The sequence below is a fragment of the Oncorhynchus masou genome, chromosome 5, assembly GCF_036934945.1.
Source record: "Oncorhynchus masou masou isolate Uvic2021 chromosome 5, UVic_Omas_1.1, whole genome shotgun sequence".
Lineage (NCBI taxonomy): Eukaryota > Metazoa > Chordata > Actinopteri > Salmoniformes > Salmonidae > Oncorhynchus > Oncorhynchus masou.
Genome location: NC_088216.1, coordinates 40,107,787 through 40,126,075, shown reverse-complemented (window position 1 = coordinate 40,126,075; position 18,289 = coordinate 40,107,787). Strand labels below are relative to the sequence as shown.

Sequence of the window (18,289 nt, the reverse complement as noted above, 5' to 3'; positions counted from 1 at the left end):
AGTTGAGAGACATTTTCAATTAATAAGGGCCTTGGCTGATGCTTATTGTGTTTTGCGGTCCTGAGCCCCTCCTGGACGAACCCGATATCTTTCAGAGAGCCTTTTCTCCGATGCCCTCGATGCACTTGGCAAGCCCTCCGCTCTCTCTGTTAATGCGTTAACTGTCATAGCATCTTCCGCAAGTTCCAAAACACATTAGACATTTAATATCCACGCTCAGGTTACACTGATCTTTTCCATAACGCTTAGGGAGATACCCATCGGCCGGTGGTAGAGAGTTTCTGGACTAGCACTAAATACTAGGTCCCACATTTGTTTGTGTCCTGTCTTCATTGGCGTGTGCGTTTGATGTGGCGGTGCCCCGTTTTATTTTATCTCTTAACGACCAGAGTGCTAGTTGTATTCCAGTTTATTAGACCTACTGCTAGTCTGTGATACCTGGGTGTTTCAAGCAATACTGCGCATGATTGTGCCCTGAGTCTTTTTTCTTTTCTTTTTCTGATAATGTGATCTGACCAGGAAAAACTGTTGTTGTTGTTGTTGAAAACGTAACCGTTTCGGGGGCCACGTTCGAAGTCAAACATGGTATGCACGTGCACCTTTCATCATTAGATTGCCCTCATCTGAAACACAAACAGTACTACACCTTGAATAATTCATCTTTGACTGGATATCTTATTCATGCCCTGGCATTTATATATGATATCATCATCACCAACGTCTACTTGTGGAATACGTAGCAAGTTGAGAAATGCATAGATCAACAGAGGGGTTTTGTCATTAACAATTGCTTTAATTTCAAGGTATTAGCGCTATAAACACCTAGTTGTCCTAATATTCTACATAAGGACAATGAGGGAAGCCAATTGCTTAACCCCTATTGTAATGGAAGTTAATTAACAATATTAAGGCCAAGGATGCTCGTATTCAGCTCACAGCTTAATATCACCTTCTTTTAGTTCCAACGTTTCAAATGCAAGATTGAATTCACAATCCTTTAATCTGCTGACTATTATTCTGAGGATTCAGCGAATGGGTTCATCTTGACCTGATAGTCATGTTAAAGGTGGCAGCTAGTTGGGCTTTCAGTCTCTGGTGCTTACGGCAGGTGTTCGCCATAAGTGTGCATGAATGAAAGAGGATCCACTGTCAACTTAACTTGTCACAGACAAGGCTAATGAATTAATGATAAGATACTAGAGGTGCATCTTAATGTGGTCTCCCTAATGCAAGCTTTCAGTAACTTAACTAGATTGCCCACCAATGTGGGGAGGTGCGAGGAAGAGGTATTAGCAAAAAATGGCTGGACTTTATTATGTGCTTCCTAAAATAATAAATAGACCATGGCTACTTGCCGTACATTGATTTTGCTATATTAGGATTGATCAAATGTATTACTTTTCAAACTAAGAGTATTTTTTACTCAATCTAAATAATATTGAACTAATACTGTATTCAATACATTTCAATTTGGTCTCTTAAAACAAGTTAACTAGCACATGAGCATTAGTTTAAATCAATAATACCTTTGTGCTAAGATTCCCAGGTCCATAGTATAGTCATGTAGTTAATTATGTTTTCGATTTTCATCAATAACTTCTATAATGTTGTTTACCGTGGCCAGTAGTACAAGGCTGCTATAGGTTTTCTGCCATTGGGTTGCTACAAATTCTACCCTCTTCATTCAAAGTAGAATACATTAATGGTATAAAACCCATTTCTCTATCTAGAGACCTTAATTCTCAGTGATTGGTTAACAGGATTATAGTGTCTCTAGGGAAATGATAGATCCATTTCATTCATTTTTTTTATCACAGTTCGACAAGCATGATATAGAACGTATCTTATATATTATATGAACTATTCCAGGCTCAGATAGATGATCGATGCTTCCAAAACACATTTTTGTTTGATAGCCCTGTGAAACCTGAGCAAAAGAGAGCGAGAGAGAGAGAGAGAGAGAGAGGCCTGCTTTTTAAACAGCTTTCTTTTCACCTTTTGCAATTATTTATTTTCAAATAGTCCTTCAAGCTAATGTTCCATTTTTGTATTTCACAGGCCCTTTTCCCATAAATGAAGCATCGCCGTAATAAATCATTGGACAAACAGAGACTCGTGCAAACCCTGAAAGGTCTAAAGATTTATGTAACACATTCATGTTTTCCACTTCCTCATTTTAGTACTCCACTGGTAAAGCTCGGCTAATAAAAGGTCCTATTAATATTTCCTGTTGCTAGGCAACCGCCAGCAGCCATGTAATAGCATTCGTCTGAAAAAATAGATGACCGATAAGGAAAAAATAAATTATTTTATCCTCTCCCGGGAAAAGGTGCCTTATTTTTCCAGCAATGTGATATGAAACTGTAGTTGTATATTATGAAGAAATATTGGAGCGAAATATAATGTTATTTCCAATTTCATTATTTCTAAGAGAACTTTGAATTCATCGCTGTTAGACGGCTAGAACTCATCTTTGTCTTCTTTCTGATAAAGTCAATTAGCCTTAGGATTAAGCTAATCAAGGGATAAGGTATGGATTTCATTTCCTTTTCATGCACACCCTCGGTAATAGTGTTATGTTTTAACATTGGCCAGCTCCATTGCATTTCAGACATTTCACATTTCAGACCTAAGGGTGTACATACATTTTTCAATACGTTGATTCAATAGGTTGATTACAATTCCTTGATTTAAAGCTGCAATATGTAACTTTTTTGGTGACCCAACTAAATTTACATAGAAACTTGTTTTATAGATCTGTAATTCTCATTAAAAGCAAGTCTAAGAAGCGGTAAATATTTTCGATGTGCACCATTTCTATGCTTCTTGTTTTTAAGTTCCGTTTTTGCCTCTTTCACTTTTGGTTTGGGACACCAGCTTCAAAAAGCTGAAAATACAATATTTTTGGTTATGGAAAATATTTTTCACAGCGGTTTAGATGGTGCAATGATTCTCTACACTATGCTTTGCTTGTTTTGTCAGGTGAACTCAAATTAAGCGAACTATTAGAATTTTAGCAACCAGGAAATGGCCAAGTGATTTCTGCATAGTGCATCTTTTAATAGGTTAATATCAATTACATTTCCATTGGTTGACTTCATTGTATACCACTCCACCGTCTGTTGTCTGAGTGCCTACAGCCCACTCACTTCACTGTATCATATCAACATGGTTAGAGGTCATTGCAGCAGAGTGGAAGTGGAAACAAATAAACAAATTGAAAGCTTTCCATTTCTAAGTACAACTAGATATTGTGTTTACATATCATCATGTTTATGCTCATCACTCAAGTTGCCGATATGAGAGGTATTGAAGACTCATTGTGTGAAAAAAAAATCATTACATCCCAAATATTCCCTATTTAGTGCACTACTTTGGAACCAGAGCACTGTGGGCCCTGGTCAAAAGTAGTGCACTAAATAGGGAATAGGGTGCCAATTGAGACGTAGCCAAAGAGGTCACCAAACAAGACTCAGCTGCAGCAGAGGATGGACGCAGTCCTGTGATGCAGTTACATAGATAAAGGATTTCATATTTCATATTACATTTAGCCACAGGCCCCTACTGCAGCTTATCATTGCATGAAATCGTGTCCATATTGCTCGGTGCCATATCTTCGCCATCCTACTTGGAGGAATATTCGGCCCTATTGGCTATTGGAGAAGATCCCATATGATCGCAGCTTCCCCCACTGACTATTGTCCTTTCCAGTGTACTTTGACTAATACTCCAGTGTACTTTGACTAATAGGATGTGCAACTGTAATAATGGGCCGATCCAAAATGCTGGCGCTCTCTCAGCTATACTCTTGACATTGCACTGTAAGATTAGCCTATTCAAATGATTCCCCTCGACTGTATTATGCCATTATGGTATTCAGACATACTGTATGTCAGCTACTCATTTGTATGTTATTTCTGCAGTATGCTCTTTGGAGGTCCACATGTGCAGTAGGTGAAGAAGGCCCCTGTCAAGAACATGTGAAGACAGTGTGTGTGAGGAGTTAACACTCTCGCAAATCACCTCCTGGTTAACTTAATTGTTGCCGAGACTCCCCGCATTGTGAGAACCTTACGTGCCCATGCGTGTGTATGTATGCGTGTGTGTGTGCTCATACTGTGTGCGAGTACGAGGTGAGGAAGGGAATGGGAGACATATTTGACTGTGCTCTCATTAGAAGAAGCAGAGCGGCTCATAGGGTTGTGTCCCAAATGGCACCCTATTCCCTACATAGTGCACTACTTTTGACCAGAGCCCTATGGCACTAGTGCATTTAGTAGGGAATATGGTGCCATTTGGGAGGCAGGCTCTGTCTTACTGTCGGTACCCTGGGTCCCCACAGCTCCTCACAATCGTCTCAAACATGTCAGACGAGACGTTTGCTCAGATACTCTCCCGTTGTGACGGTGGGAGACAGTTGTGTGATGAGGTGCTTTGAGAGAGATAGAAAAGGGGGGAAGGGGAAGAGAAAAGGGGGCCGCTGACATTACATGAAATGAGGAACACGGAGGATAACGCCGAAGGGGACACTACGACATTTCACATCTGCACATCACAATTTTCAAGTCTCCATTTTGAAAAGGTGGTTGGTGGTTAGTAGTCACTATTCAGTCATATGTGATAGGATAGCAACCCTCTGTTTCATGGTACCCGGAGCACTCCAATTTGTTCCTGTTCTGTTCAACGGCACTGGCAAATTACTGTTGTAGTGCAGCCAAGCTTTGGGAAATGTGCTTGCACCCATCATTGCCTTATTAGTGACTCTGTCTCAGCATATCTTCAAAGAGAGACTTAGTGGCTTACAGTCCTACTATAGTATGGATCAGGTGTGTTTAAATCTGTGCTGATGAGAGAAACATACTTGCTCAACTCAAGGCTAATTCCATGCCTCCATATTGAGTGCCAGGTTAGTGTACACTGTACAGCTCCTGACAGAAAAAACAACCACGTGGTCTTTAAAGTCTCTCGAGAACCTTGCCACTCTGGCGTGTACATTGACAGGATGAAAAAAAAGGGACACTTGGAATGTTTGGACACATTGGAACTGAACTTTGCGTAACTGTGCTTCCTTTGCAATGTCGCCGTGAGACATTACAGCTATGTGTAATTACGTTTTGATACTGCTCACTTGAGGAGCGTTTGCCGTTTCTCAGTCAAAGGAAGTGAAGGAAGTACAGTATGTTCAAGATATTTGTATGTATTTTTTGTTCTTGTCATCTTTGATTAGGATCAAGTTGGAGTGATCAGAAGTTGCTCGTTCAGTTGTTGCTTAGCAAGTGCAAGTGACCTGGGCCATGTAATGGGGTGAATTATATCCAAATGTACAGCCAATTATGAATTCATTGACAAAGAACTACCATAGAAATAAACAGAATTTTCCTCGCTGTGTAGAATGATGATAACCCACCTTGGGAATTATCCACTTCATGTCCTAAATATACAGGATACCCTGTATCCAATACCTGGAATACTTTCATTACTTTCAATATCACAAGCCAATCCTGTCTTTTCCTTTGCGAGTAGCATCCAAGGCATCTTCTGCCTACCTTATTACTTTGCATCCCCCCCTTGAAAACCAAATGGAAAAAACCCACGTGAAAAGAACACGTGGTATTCGTACACAGGTTATTGTAAATGTTTACATGTGAAATTTGCACGTGTCAGTCACGTGGTTTTCGGACACGTGTGACATTTCAAAGAAAAAAAATTCACATGAATACATCACGTGATAAGTGTGACGTGGGATAAACAGACACGTGGTTTTCAGGCACGTGAAGTTTTACATGGACTTTTCACATGACTCAGACACGTTGGTTTCCCAATATTTAACATGATATAAGTCTCACATGTGTGCTTTTGAAACTGGCGGGATTAGAACCTGGGTCGGGCAGTAGGCAGTAAGAGGACTGGGCAGTAGGCAGTATGAGGGCCGGGCAGTAGGCAGTATGAGGGCCGGGCAGTAGGCAGTATGAGGGCCGGGCAGTAGGCAGTATGAGGACCGGGCAGTAGGCAGTATGAGGACCGGGCAGTAGGCAGTATGAGGGCCGGGCAGTAGGCAGTATGAGGACCGGGCAGTAGGCAGTATGAGGACCGGGCAGTAGGCAGTATGAGGGCCGGGCAGTAGGCAGTATGAGGACCGGGCAGTAGGCAGTATGAGGACCGGGCAGTAGGCAGGCAGTATGAGGACCGGGCGGGTAGGCAGTATGAGGACCGGGCAGTAGGCAGTATGAGGACCGGGCAGTAGGCAGTATGAGGGCCGGGCAGTAGGCAGTATGAGGACCGGGCAGTAGGCAGTATGAGGACCGGGCAGTAGGCAGTATGAGGACCGGGCAGTAGGCAGTATGAGGACCGGGCAGTAGGCAGTATGAGGACCGGGCAGTAGGCAGTATGAGGGCCGGGCAGTAGGCAATATGAGGACCGGGCAGTAGGCAGTATGAGGGCCCGGTAGCTCGCTGGCTGATTGGCTCCCCTATTACCTAAGGCATGTTTATCGTTGCTTTTGAAGGATCAGTCTCGAACACAGCCCTAATTAAAGCTGTCACGGCTGGGCGCCTGCAAGGATAATGTTATATTATTAGAGTCATTTGTTTCAATTAAACGCTCAATGATTTTACAATAGCAACTGTGAACCTGTGTGAGTGAGCCATCACTCTCAAACAAGATGGCTCCAATCAGGGAAGGTGTGAATTGGGGGGTTGAAGGAGGAAGGCTTAGTAAACCTGGGTTTCTCCCAACACTGCCAGGGATAGGAGCGCTAAGCAGGCAAGTATGGGCACTATTCAATCAAAAGCTGAGTGGGCAGTGTGCGGCGGTGAAGCTTGTGTGATTTGAATGTGTGAAGACTTGTTTTTGTTTCACAAAGCAAACATTGTTTTGTTGATGTATTGACCTGAAAACTTCTGGACACCCATTTTGAATAATACCTTACATCTAGATTCTTGATTGCTTGGTCCTCAGAGAAAATGGAGGTAGACACAAAACCTCAAAGTAGATTATGCTAATTATAATAGAATATGTATTTTATTAATTCCATCCCTTTTTAAGGCTGATTGATAAATATTTCTAAAGGATATTATAATATGCAATTACGTCCCAGTATTTGTCAGATTTTGCCCTTGTTTTATCTATCCCCTTGTTACAGCAATAATGCCGATCTTGGGCCATTTTGATCCTAAATCATTGTTTGTATTCTATCACAAAGGCTTTAGCTCAAAAGTACGGCAAACAAACGCTGTTACAGTGTGTAAGTACATTATATGAAAATACTCTCATCAGCAAAAGTGAGCCATTGAAACCATCTTCCACTTGGTTTTCGCTCTTTGTCAATCTACATGACAATGCTATGTATGGTGATGCATACTACAATTCCAATGCAATACTAATGCGAGCAAAAAGCCCATGCATAGTGGTGGTTGGGTCAATGTTGTTCTATTACGGAGCTAGAGCCATGAAACCTTGTAATGCATTGGGACCTAAATAAAGCAGTTGATATGAAGTGGTAACATTATAATGATATGAAATCATTATATGAAATCATAATATGAAATCATAATATGAAAGTACAAATGTAGAAGTATTCGCTCAATAGTGTCTACAGTTGAAGTCAGAAGTTTACATACACCTAAGCCAAATACATTTAAACTCAGTTTTTCACAATTCCTGACATTTAATCCTAGTAAATATTCCCTGTTTTAGGTCAATTAGGATCACCACTTTATTTTAAGAATGTGAAATGTCAGAATAATAGTAGAGAGAATTATTTATTTCAGCTTTTATTTCTTTCATCACATTCCAAGTGGGTCAGAAGTTTACATACAGTCAATTAGTATTTGGTAGCATTGCCTTTCAATTGTTTAACTTGGGTCAAATATTTTGGGTAGCCTTCCACAAGCTTCCCACAATAAGTTGGGTTAATTTTGGCCCATTCCTCCTGACAGAGCTGGTGTAACTGAGTCAGGTTTGTAGGCATCCTTGCTCGCACACACTTTTTCATTTCTGCCCACAAAATTTCGATATGATTGAGGTCAGGGCTTTGTGATAGCCACTCCAATACCTTGACGTTGTTGTCCTTAAGTATTTCGCAACAACTTTGCTTGTGGTCATTGTCCATTTGGAAGACCCATTTGCGACCAAGCTTTAACATCCTGACTGATGTCTTGAAATGTTGCTTCAATATATCCACATTATTTTCCTGCCTCATGGTGCCATCTATTTTGTGAAGTGCACCAGTCCCTCCTGCAGCAAAGCACCACCACAACACGATGCTACCGCCCCCGTGCTTCACGGTTGGGATGGTGTTCTTCGGCTTGCAAGCGTCCCCCTTTTTCCTCCAGACATAACGATGGTCATTATGGCCAAACAGTTCTATTTTTGTTTCATCAGACCGGAGGACATTTCTCCAAAAAGTACAATCTTTGTCCCCATGTGCAGTTGCAAACCGTAGTCTGGCCATTTTGCCACAACTTTGGAAGTATGCTTGTGGTCATTGTCCATTTGAAGACCCATTTTTGACCAAGCTTTAACTTCCTGACTGATGTCTTGAGATGTTGCTTCAATATATCCACATTATTTTCCTGCCTCATGATGCCATCTATTTTGCGAAGTGCACCAGTCCCTCCTGCAGCAAAGCACCCCCATAACATGATGCTGCCACCCCCATGCTTCACGGTTGGGATGGTGTTCTTCGGCTTGCAAGCCTTACCCCTTTTTCCTCCAAACATAATGATGGTCATTATGGCCAAACAGTTCTATTTTTGTTTCATCAGAACAGAGGACATTTCTCCAAAAAGTACGATCTCTGTACAGTTGCAAACCGTAGTCTGGCTTTTTTATGGCGGTTTTTGAGCAGTGGCTTCTTCCTTGCTGAGCGGCCTTTCAGGTTATGTCGATATAAGACTTGTTTTACTGTGGATATAGATACTTTTGTACCTGTTTCCTCCAGCATTTTCACAAGGTCCTTTGCCGTAGTTCAGGGATTGATTTGCACTTTTCTCACCAAAGTATGTTCATCTCTAGGAGACAGAACGCGTCTCCTTCCTGCGTGGTACGATGGCTGCGTGGTACCATGGTGTTTGTACTTGCGTACTATTGTTTGTACAGATGAACGTGATACCTTCAGGCGTTTGAAAATTGCTCCCAAAGATGAACCAGACTTGTGGAGGTCTTGGCTGATTTCTTTTGATTTTCCTATGATGTCAAGCAAAGAGGCTCTGAGTTTGAAGGTAGGCCTTGAAGTACATCCACAGGTACACCTCCAATTGACTCAAAGGATGTCAATCAGCCTATCAGAAGCTTCTAAAGCCATGATATCATTTTCTGAAATTTTCCAAGCTGTTTAAAGGCTCAGTCAACTTAGTGTATGTCAACGTCTGACCCACTGGAATTGTGATACAGTGAGATAATCTGTCTGTAAACAATTGTTGGAAAAGTGACTTTTGTCATGCACAAAGTTGATGTCTATCCGACTTGCAAAACTATAGTTTGTTAACAAGAAATTTGTGGAGTGATTGAAAAACGTGTATATAACTTCCAACCTCATCTGTAGCTCTCCGTCTTTGTGTAGCTCTAGCTCTCTAGTCATTGGGTCCTAAATAAAACTACAGATAAGAAGTGATATGAAGTTGAGTTGAACGATATGAAATCATGTTTAGGACAAATGTTAGAGGTGTCCACTCCATACTGTCTAGCTCTCTTTCTCTGTGAAACTCTAGCTGTTCTAGTCCACTTCACTGTGGCATTGCAGTTGCTGGTTTAATCCCTTAGCTAAATCAAATGGTGCAGGAAATCCGAGCTGCGATGAAACCATTTCAAAGGTAAGGTCAGACAATCAGAAGAACAATAGCTTTCTGATATACCAGCTTGCACACAATGTGTTGCGCATAATTGGAAGGCCTTTGTTATTTGACTATGATGTACAAGATGTGAATACAAACACATCTACAGTGGAGAGAGGGGAACAGATTTGCCCCAAAGTTTCATCCTGCCTTTGCATCACGGTTAGGGGTCGGCTGGGCGGTCATTCTGGACTTTGAAATTGCAACATCAAACTGTCACCAAGCCAATTGTGTGTGTGTCACGCCAGGCATGAACCCAAGTTCTCCCCCTGGAAGCAACCAATGTCTTAGACCATCAGACCAAGAGGAGATTTCTTCTTGGTCCGAGGGCAGATTCTGGTTTTGAAGTTCGCAGTCGGAGCTACCTCGTCACAATGACTCGTTCATGTCCGCTACATTCACCCTCCTTTGACCTCCTCCCCCATGAGAGACCGCACCACGTAGGATGAAAAAGTAACACACAGGATATGAACCCGGATCTCCCACAATGGGGGCGACCAGCGTCTTGGACCATTACACCAAGAGGAAATTCCCACTTGGTCCAAGAGCAGAAACTGGTTTTGAAGATTGTAGGTGGAGCTACCGCATCACGTGACCATAACCAACTCTTGTCCGCTACATGTTAATGTGTGACTTCTAAACCCAGAAGCGTCAAACAATAAAGTGATATTCTCAGAAAAGTCATCCCTTCGACAATGAAGAAGCAGCCGAATTGCAATTTAATTTATTACATAATCGCCAGTTGCATCATCATTGCTCTGTTAGAATAAAGAACATGTTGTCTGTCTGCCTGTTCTGGGAAGGATTGAGCCAGACAGTAATGGCCAAATAAAGCCTGTTACCCAGACAGCACTTCCCCCCACGTCCAGAGATGACACCGTTTATGAATTAGCATACTGTACCTATGGCAACCGGCAACCTTTGTGAGATTCTTTCATAATGTTTGTACAGCCGTCACCCACCTGCTTTATTTAGCTTAGGGTGACTGATGGTGCAACGTGATACCTTCTCACTCTCTCTGATTCTCTCTCGAGGTGAAAGGGTGAACAGAAAGCACTCCAAAACATAATAAAAGGCCCTTTAGGATAACGATTTGGTTCGACAACTGTTGGAAGTGTGATTATGTGACTTGGAATCGTGATGATTTGCAAGAATAGGGTTTCTACATGTAGTTTGAGTGTTTTGTATTCATGTATTACTTGCTTGCAATATGCATTTTTGTTGTAGAGGTAAAACTAGTTACTAGAGGCATCATGTACTCGACCTTAATGAATTTATAATGTGTAAATTAAACTACAGTGCCAGTCAAATGTTTGGACACACCTACTCATTCAAGGGTTTTTCATTTTTTTTTTTTTTTTTTTTCATTATAGAATAATAGTGAAGACATGAAAATTATGAAATAACACATATGGAATCATCTAGAAACCAAAAAAAGTTTTAATCAAATCAAAATATATTTTAAATTTGAGATTCTTCAAAGTAGACACCCTTTGCCTTGATGACAACTTTGCACACTCTTGGCATTCTCTCAACCAGCTTCATGAGGTAGTCACCTGGAATGCATTTCAATTAACATGTGTGTAAGGGCTATTTGACCAAGAAGGAGAGTGATGTAGTGCTGCATCAAAGGACCAGCCCTCCACAATCACCCGACCTCAACCCAATTGAGATGGTTTGGGATGAGTTGAACCGCAGAGTGAAGGAAAAGCAGCCAACAAGTGCTCAGCATATGTGGGAACTCCTTCAAACTGTTGGAAAAGGATTCCTCATGAAGCTGGATGAGAGAATGCCAGAGTGTGCAAAGCTGTCATCAAGGGAAAGGGTGGCTACTAAAATCGAAAATATATTCAATTTGTTTAACACTTTTTCTTTGGTTACTACATGATTCCATATGTGTTATTTCATAGGTTTGATGCCTTCACTATTATTCTACAATGTAGAAAATAGTAAAAAGAAAGAAAGAAAGAAAAAACCTTGAATGAGTATCCTACAAATAAATGAAATCTATCAGCTTCAATGGGCACAATGCTTCTGCTGTTGACTTGCCAGTGTACCTTTGCTCCCATAATTTATATTTTCTTCTGTTGGTGTGGTATTTGAGATTGTACTGTTGAATAGATGGAGTATATTTGCTCACATTTTATCCAAACGCAGTGCAAGGTCTAGTCAATTAACCTTTGTACATTAATTTAACGAATTTCTCACAAGTTGAAAACTATTTATTTGCAATATATGAAGAGAAGAGATTATGTTTTGGTAATGAGCAATTTTAAGTCTACAGTGGCTTGCGAAAGTATTCACCCCCTTTGGCATTTTTCCTATTTTGTTTGCCTTACACCCTGGAATTAAAATAGATTTTTGGGGCGTTTGTATCATTTGATTTACACAACATGCCTACCACTTTGAAAATGCAAAATATTTTTATTGTGAAACAAACAAGAAATAATACAAAAAAATGAAAACTTGAGCGTGTATAAAGTCAATACTTTGTAGAGCCACCTTTTGCAGCAATTACAGCTGCAAGTCTCTTGGAGTATGTCTCTATAAGCTTGGCACATCTAACCACTGGAATTTTTGCCCATTCTTCAAGGCAAAACTGCTCCAGCTCCTTCAAGTTGGATGGGTTCTGCTGGTGTACAGCAATCTTTAAGTCATACCACAGATTCTCAATTGGATTGAGGCCTGGGCTTTGACTAGGCCATTCCAAGACATTTAAATGTTTCAACTTAAACCACTCGAGTGTTGCTTCAGCAGTATGCTTAGGGTCATTGTCCTGCTGGAGGGTGAACCTCCGTCCCAGTCTCAAATCTCTGGAAGACTGAAACAGGTTTCCCTCAAGAATTTCCCTGTATTTAGAGCCATCCATCATTCCTTCAATTCTGACCAGTTTCCCAGTCCCTGCCGATGAAAAACATCCCCACAGCATGGTGTTGCCAACACCATGCTGCACTGTGGGGATGGTAACCTCGGGGTGATGAGAGGTGTTGGGTTTGTGCCAGACATAGCTTTTTCCTTGATGGCCAATAAGCTCAATTTTAGTATCATCTGACCAGAGTACCTTCTTCCATATGTTTGGGGAGTCTCCCACATGCCTTTTGGTGAACACCAAACATGTTTGCTTATTTTTTTCTGGCTACTCTTCCGTAAAGCGGCTTAAAGTGGTCCTATGGACAGATACTCCAATCTCCGCTGTGGAGTTTTGCAGATCCTTCAGGGTTATCTTTGGTCTCTTTGTTGCCTCTCTGATTAATGCCCTCCTAGCCTGGTCCGTGAGCTTTGGTGGGTTGCCCTCTCTTGGCATGTTTGTTGTGGTTTCATATTCTTTCCATTTTTAAATAATGGATTTAATCTTGCTCTGGGGGATGTTCAAAGTTTCAGATATGTTTTTATAACCCAACCCTGATCTGTACTTCTCCACAACTTTGTCACTGGCCTGTTTGGAGAGCTCCTTGGTCTTCATAGTGCCACTTGCTTGGTGGTACTCCTTGCTTATTGGTGTTGCAGACTCTGGGGCCTTTCAGAATAGGTGTATATATACTGAGATCAAGTGACAGACCATGTGACACTTAGAATGCCCCACCGGTGGACTTTATTTAACTAATTACGTGACATTTGAAAGTAATGGGTTGCACCAGATCTTATTTAGGGGCTTCATAGCAAAAGGGCTGAATACATATACACGTACCACTTCTACGCTTAACAAAAAAATGGACTATTTTGTGTATGTCCAGTACATGAAATCCAAATAAAAATCCATTTACATTACAGGTTGTAAATGCATGAAAATAGGAAAAACTCCAAGGGGGGTGAATACTTTTGCAAAGCACTGTAGATATGTAGAATATATTCACAGTAAAAATCTCCTGACATGTCTTGCTTTCCATTTGATTGATCAACTAGTCAAAACAGGGGATTAGTTTTTAATATTGCTATCTGGATATTGTGCCCCATATTTTACATTTGAGCACTTAGCTTTAATGAAAAAGGAACAACAATTGAAGCTAATACTATGAAGCATGATTTAGAATATGAATAGTGGCAGAATGTATCTATACTTGATTCTAAACAAATATTATGAATTATTCACGATTCGGTTGAAAGAGAAACGAACATGATTGATAGGAGTCCGCTATAGACCCTCTCCCCCTTCCTCCTTTAACAATATGGATTAGATGGGTAATTCCTTTTGTCCCAATAACTCCTCCACTGTTCTATAAAAACAGATATATCCCAATTGGAACTACTGAGAACCCCTCTACCTTGCCACACTGCTACTCTTCTGCTTTGCTTGTCCCTTTTTTTTGTTTATATGAAACATAGTTTGCTCAGATTAAAAGGGTGACGATTTCACCCAGAGGCTGTTGCTATGGAAATAGGTCTGCTGTAGCCATGATAGGCCATTCGTGTTTGATTAATTGGTTTTTCAATGCTTCTTGATTTGTGAAGACCCTTAAAGAGCAGCTCCGCCGAAAATGGAAAAATAATGGATTTTCTTTTTTTTGCTAAAGCTATTTCACCATGTTTGAGAAGTGGAGTGATGGTGTTTTAAATTATGATTTGAGGTTGGGAGGTTCTGTTTTGGGTGGGGGAGGTTAGAGCATGGTTATTTTAAATGCAAAGGGAATGTCTTTGTTCAGGCAGCCTTTTGTTAGCAGCTGCCGAGTCAAAAAAAATAATCTAATGTCCTGTAAATATTCTTTGGTTTTTCAAAGCAGCCCAGAGTTCTCTGCAACATTACATTACCAGTACATTTTATTCTTGGCAACCTACTGGGGCCAATTATGATTACAGAGCTGCAGAGCCTTCATCTCAGAGGCTCTACTTGTGTTTGTCAAGATCTCATAATGCTAGCGCCCCAGTAATTTGATCTTTTTAGCACAGCGCTAATGTGTAATGTATTATTTAACTCATGAATGTTTAACAGCGCTGATAAATGCTAGTTCATCACTTTCTGATCTGTAAATTGCCAAACATTCCTCAGTTATGCTTGCATTAAGGCCTGCTTTGGCTCGTCTATGTCCTGATAGAGTTTTTTTTAAATGCTTTTGATGTTGTTATTTTAGAAGATCTGTTAGACTACTAAGAGTGTTACTTTAAGAAGGGGTTATGAGGACTGTCTCTTTAATCAGTTGAAAGTGTGTATCCTCCTTTAATGCATTAACTTTCAACAATAAACTTGGCCCATAGCTTTTTTTCTCGTTGAATGACCAACCACAGTCATTTTAGGCTATAGGCTATTATTCCATAAGCATAGCTTTCAGTCTGAACCATCCTTGTACTTAGTGAACAATCTAGTAAATGTTGCCCTAATGATGCTCTACAGCGGCAAGACATCTCCCACCTCGCTTTGAAAGTCAAGTGGTTCAGTTGGTTTGGATTCTATTGGTTTGGATTGTAAATTCCAGGCAGGGACATCAGAGGGTGTTGACACAAGTCCACGGGTGGCAGTGCAGATCTCCATAAAAGAAAAACAGTTCCATGAATTCACAAGTAAGATAAAGGGACAGATACAGTCTTTGAATAATGTTGGTGTGATGCATTATATGTTGTTCAAGGTCATTTGCACTGGAGGACTGCAATTGAAATTCAACACATCAAATTGTGCCTCAAAGCTCAATCAGATAAAAATGGCCCGAATAGTGCCAAGTTATTGGACGAACGCATGGTGTGTATTTCAGTCGTGACCGAGGAGAATGAAGATAAGTTTGCTTCCGACCAGTCCTAAGTAGAACAGTGGGACCAGTGAACCCGGAAGGGCACACTTCCCTTCTTTGACATCCTACCAACGGTTTGCCTTCATTAACGAAGACGTCAAGTTTTTGGGCAAATTGGGAATGTACAATTGGTAAAGTTAAGTAGTAAAGCTGGTCTTCTTCTCTCACCCAGATCCAGGAGATGACTCGCCACGACGGCTCACATTATGACCTCAGCCTTCACAACCCCCATCTGATAAACAGGTCACCTAGGATACTGTCCCACCATCCCATGAGCGCAATGTCCCAACTGAACTCTCAGGTTGGCCGGAGTGCACTTACCCATGGTTCTCCCTCACCTCCCGGAAGTAAATCAGCCACACCCTCTCCCTCGAGCTCTACACAGGAAGAGGAGATCGATTCCCACCATAAGGTACTGATGTGGCAATGCTTTTTTGATTTCGCTGAACTTAGGGAAAGTTAGGGTGTTTGGGTTGGTCCTGTTGGGTGTTGCCAGATGGAATGAACATTTTAAATTTTTTATCAACGTGACTTACGTTGTGTAATGTGTGTACGGTATGTATGGCAGTATGACAGTGAATGTATGGCAATTATTCAACAAGCTACTCGGTGAGGTTTTAAGCACAGTGGTGTCTCGATGCAAGCATACACATTTCCAATCTCATAGGTATTGGTGATTGCTTTGTTTCATTTGTTTGTTTGCCTTCTTAGGACATGCCAATAACAAACCATCTTGTATTTTTTTTAGATTGGCTTCGAATCCTGGTTCAAACTTAAAGATGCATTCTGCAGAAATTGCTCCGCCATTTCCTGGTTGCTAAAATTATAATAGTTAGCCTACTTTAAGTTTATGTGGAAAAAGAAGCATATATTATTGTATTTTCAGTTGTTTGAAGCAGGTGTACCAAAAAAAGAAAACTTAAATGACATAAAAACAAAACTTAACAATGGGAAGCATAGAAATATAGCACATTGAACAGATCTACTTCTTCTTAGACTTGAGAATGGCAGATCTAAAACTTACATTTCTATGTGAATTTGGTCATATTGCAGCTTTTAAAGCAATGCACCTTTATATTTTCCCTTTGTTGCTTGCTGTCTAAATTATTTCATTTGAAATGTTCATGTAATGTGGGTTTTGCTAAGAATCCATTATCACCATGTCATCTCATTAATTTCATTTGCATATTGTTAATTGTCACGTCAAGAAAGGAAAGAACTTCTCACACCATTTACAGTTATGTTGTTTTCCCCTCAAACAATTGTGAAACAAATGTCAGATTCCCTTGTTGTTAACATATCTTTTATTATTGTTGTTCGATAGGCCCTAATTTACAGAAGCTGTGTTCAGTTAATTATATTGCAGCAATGGCGACAGTAATGCATTTGGATGTCTTCGTATATAAGCCGTCTCTATAGGATGTCGTAGACATAACTTGAGACAACATAGTGATGACCAAACAAAATCACTAGAAGCAGCAGTCTTCCATACTGTATATCATTGTCTTCCAGGGCTCTACACACCTATCAATAGATGTGTTTCTCCGTTGTGGGGTAAACGTGTGGAAAAGGACAGGAAAGCTTGAGGGAGAATACGTGTGCCTCAATTCCTCTATTGGAAAAGCACAACTCTTTCATTTGAAACAAGGAAACAGAATACATACTCATTAAAGTGGCATTCGTTTAATTTATGTAAATCCATACAACAAAGCATATAGAAATGACTCACCAATCAGGGCTCTCACTGGATTTGTTTTTCCTTTACCTGGGGGATTGGTAAAGAGGAACATGAATATGTATAATTGAATCCGGGGGTTTCTATCGTCTTGTTGCACATTTATAAGCATCTGTAAGCGCACGGTTAAAGTAGCAAATGTTCTGAAAAACAATACTTTCTCCACCATACAAGTCCCCGCTGAGCATGCCTGTCCATGTATGAATAAAACACTTTTACTATCTCTCCCCTATCAGAATGTAATTCCATTTGCCTCCCTCCAATTTATTCAACATCCACATCAAAGCTAGTACAAACAGATGTGATTTGGAATAGTTTTTGCTCCATTGCACAAAAGTTGGAATCTATTATCTTAATGAAACGATGTGAGGAATGTACAGTTTTACTTAGACCTGGACGAAATGTTGCGTTTGTGTTGTTTTGATAAATAATGTTTGACAATTTAAACGATGTATTGCTGACAGAGCAGCTTCAATCGGAATAGATAATGGTAAATTAGATAAGACCAGACATATGATTCTGACTCAGTTTCTGTTCATGGAGTACAATTCAAAAGAAGAGAGTATTAATAGTATCATACTTTAAATACATGTATTTGAACAAAGTTGTGTTTTTATTGTATTTTCTTTGGTACTTTTTAGCCGTTTTTCGTGATATCCAATTGATAATTACAGTCTTCTCCCATCGCTGCAACTCCCATACGGACTCGGGAGAGTCGCAGGTCGAGAGCCATGTGTCTTCAGAAACACGACCCTGCCAAGCCGCACTGCTTCTTGACACACTGCTCACTTAACCTGGGAGCCAGCCGCACCAATATGTCGGAGGAAACACTGTGCAACTGGCGACTGTGTCAGCATGCATGCGCCCAGCCTGCCACAGGAGTTGCTCGAGCGTGATGGGACAAGGACATCCCTGCCGGCCAAAACCTCCCCTAACCCGGACGACGCTGGGCCAATTGTTTGCCTCCTCATGGGTGTCCCGTTTGCGGCCGGCTGCGACACAAC

At 40.8% G+C, this 18,289-nt stretch overlaps 1 protein-coding gene across 6 annotated transcripts in view; it reads left to right on the top strand.

Moving 5' to 3' along the window:
* Window positions 1-18,289, top strand: part of LOC135539573 (TOX high mobility group box family member 2-like) — a 137,856-nt gene that overhangs the window by 91,538 nt on the left and 28,029 nt on the right. For 4 of the 6 annotated variants that reach the window (XM_064965523.1, XM_064965521.1, XM_064965525.1 and 1 more), the window contains one exon: window positions 15,723-15,962. The exons of the other annotated variants lie outside the window; for them this stretch is intronic. In XM_064965523.1, coding sequence (XP_064821595.1) covers window positions 15,723-15,962 — 240 coding nt within the window. The remainder of the gene's footprint in view (window positions 1-15,722; window positions 15,963-18,289) is intronic. 6 annotated transcript variants of the gene reach the window in all.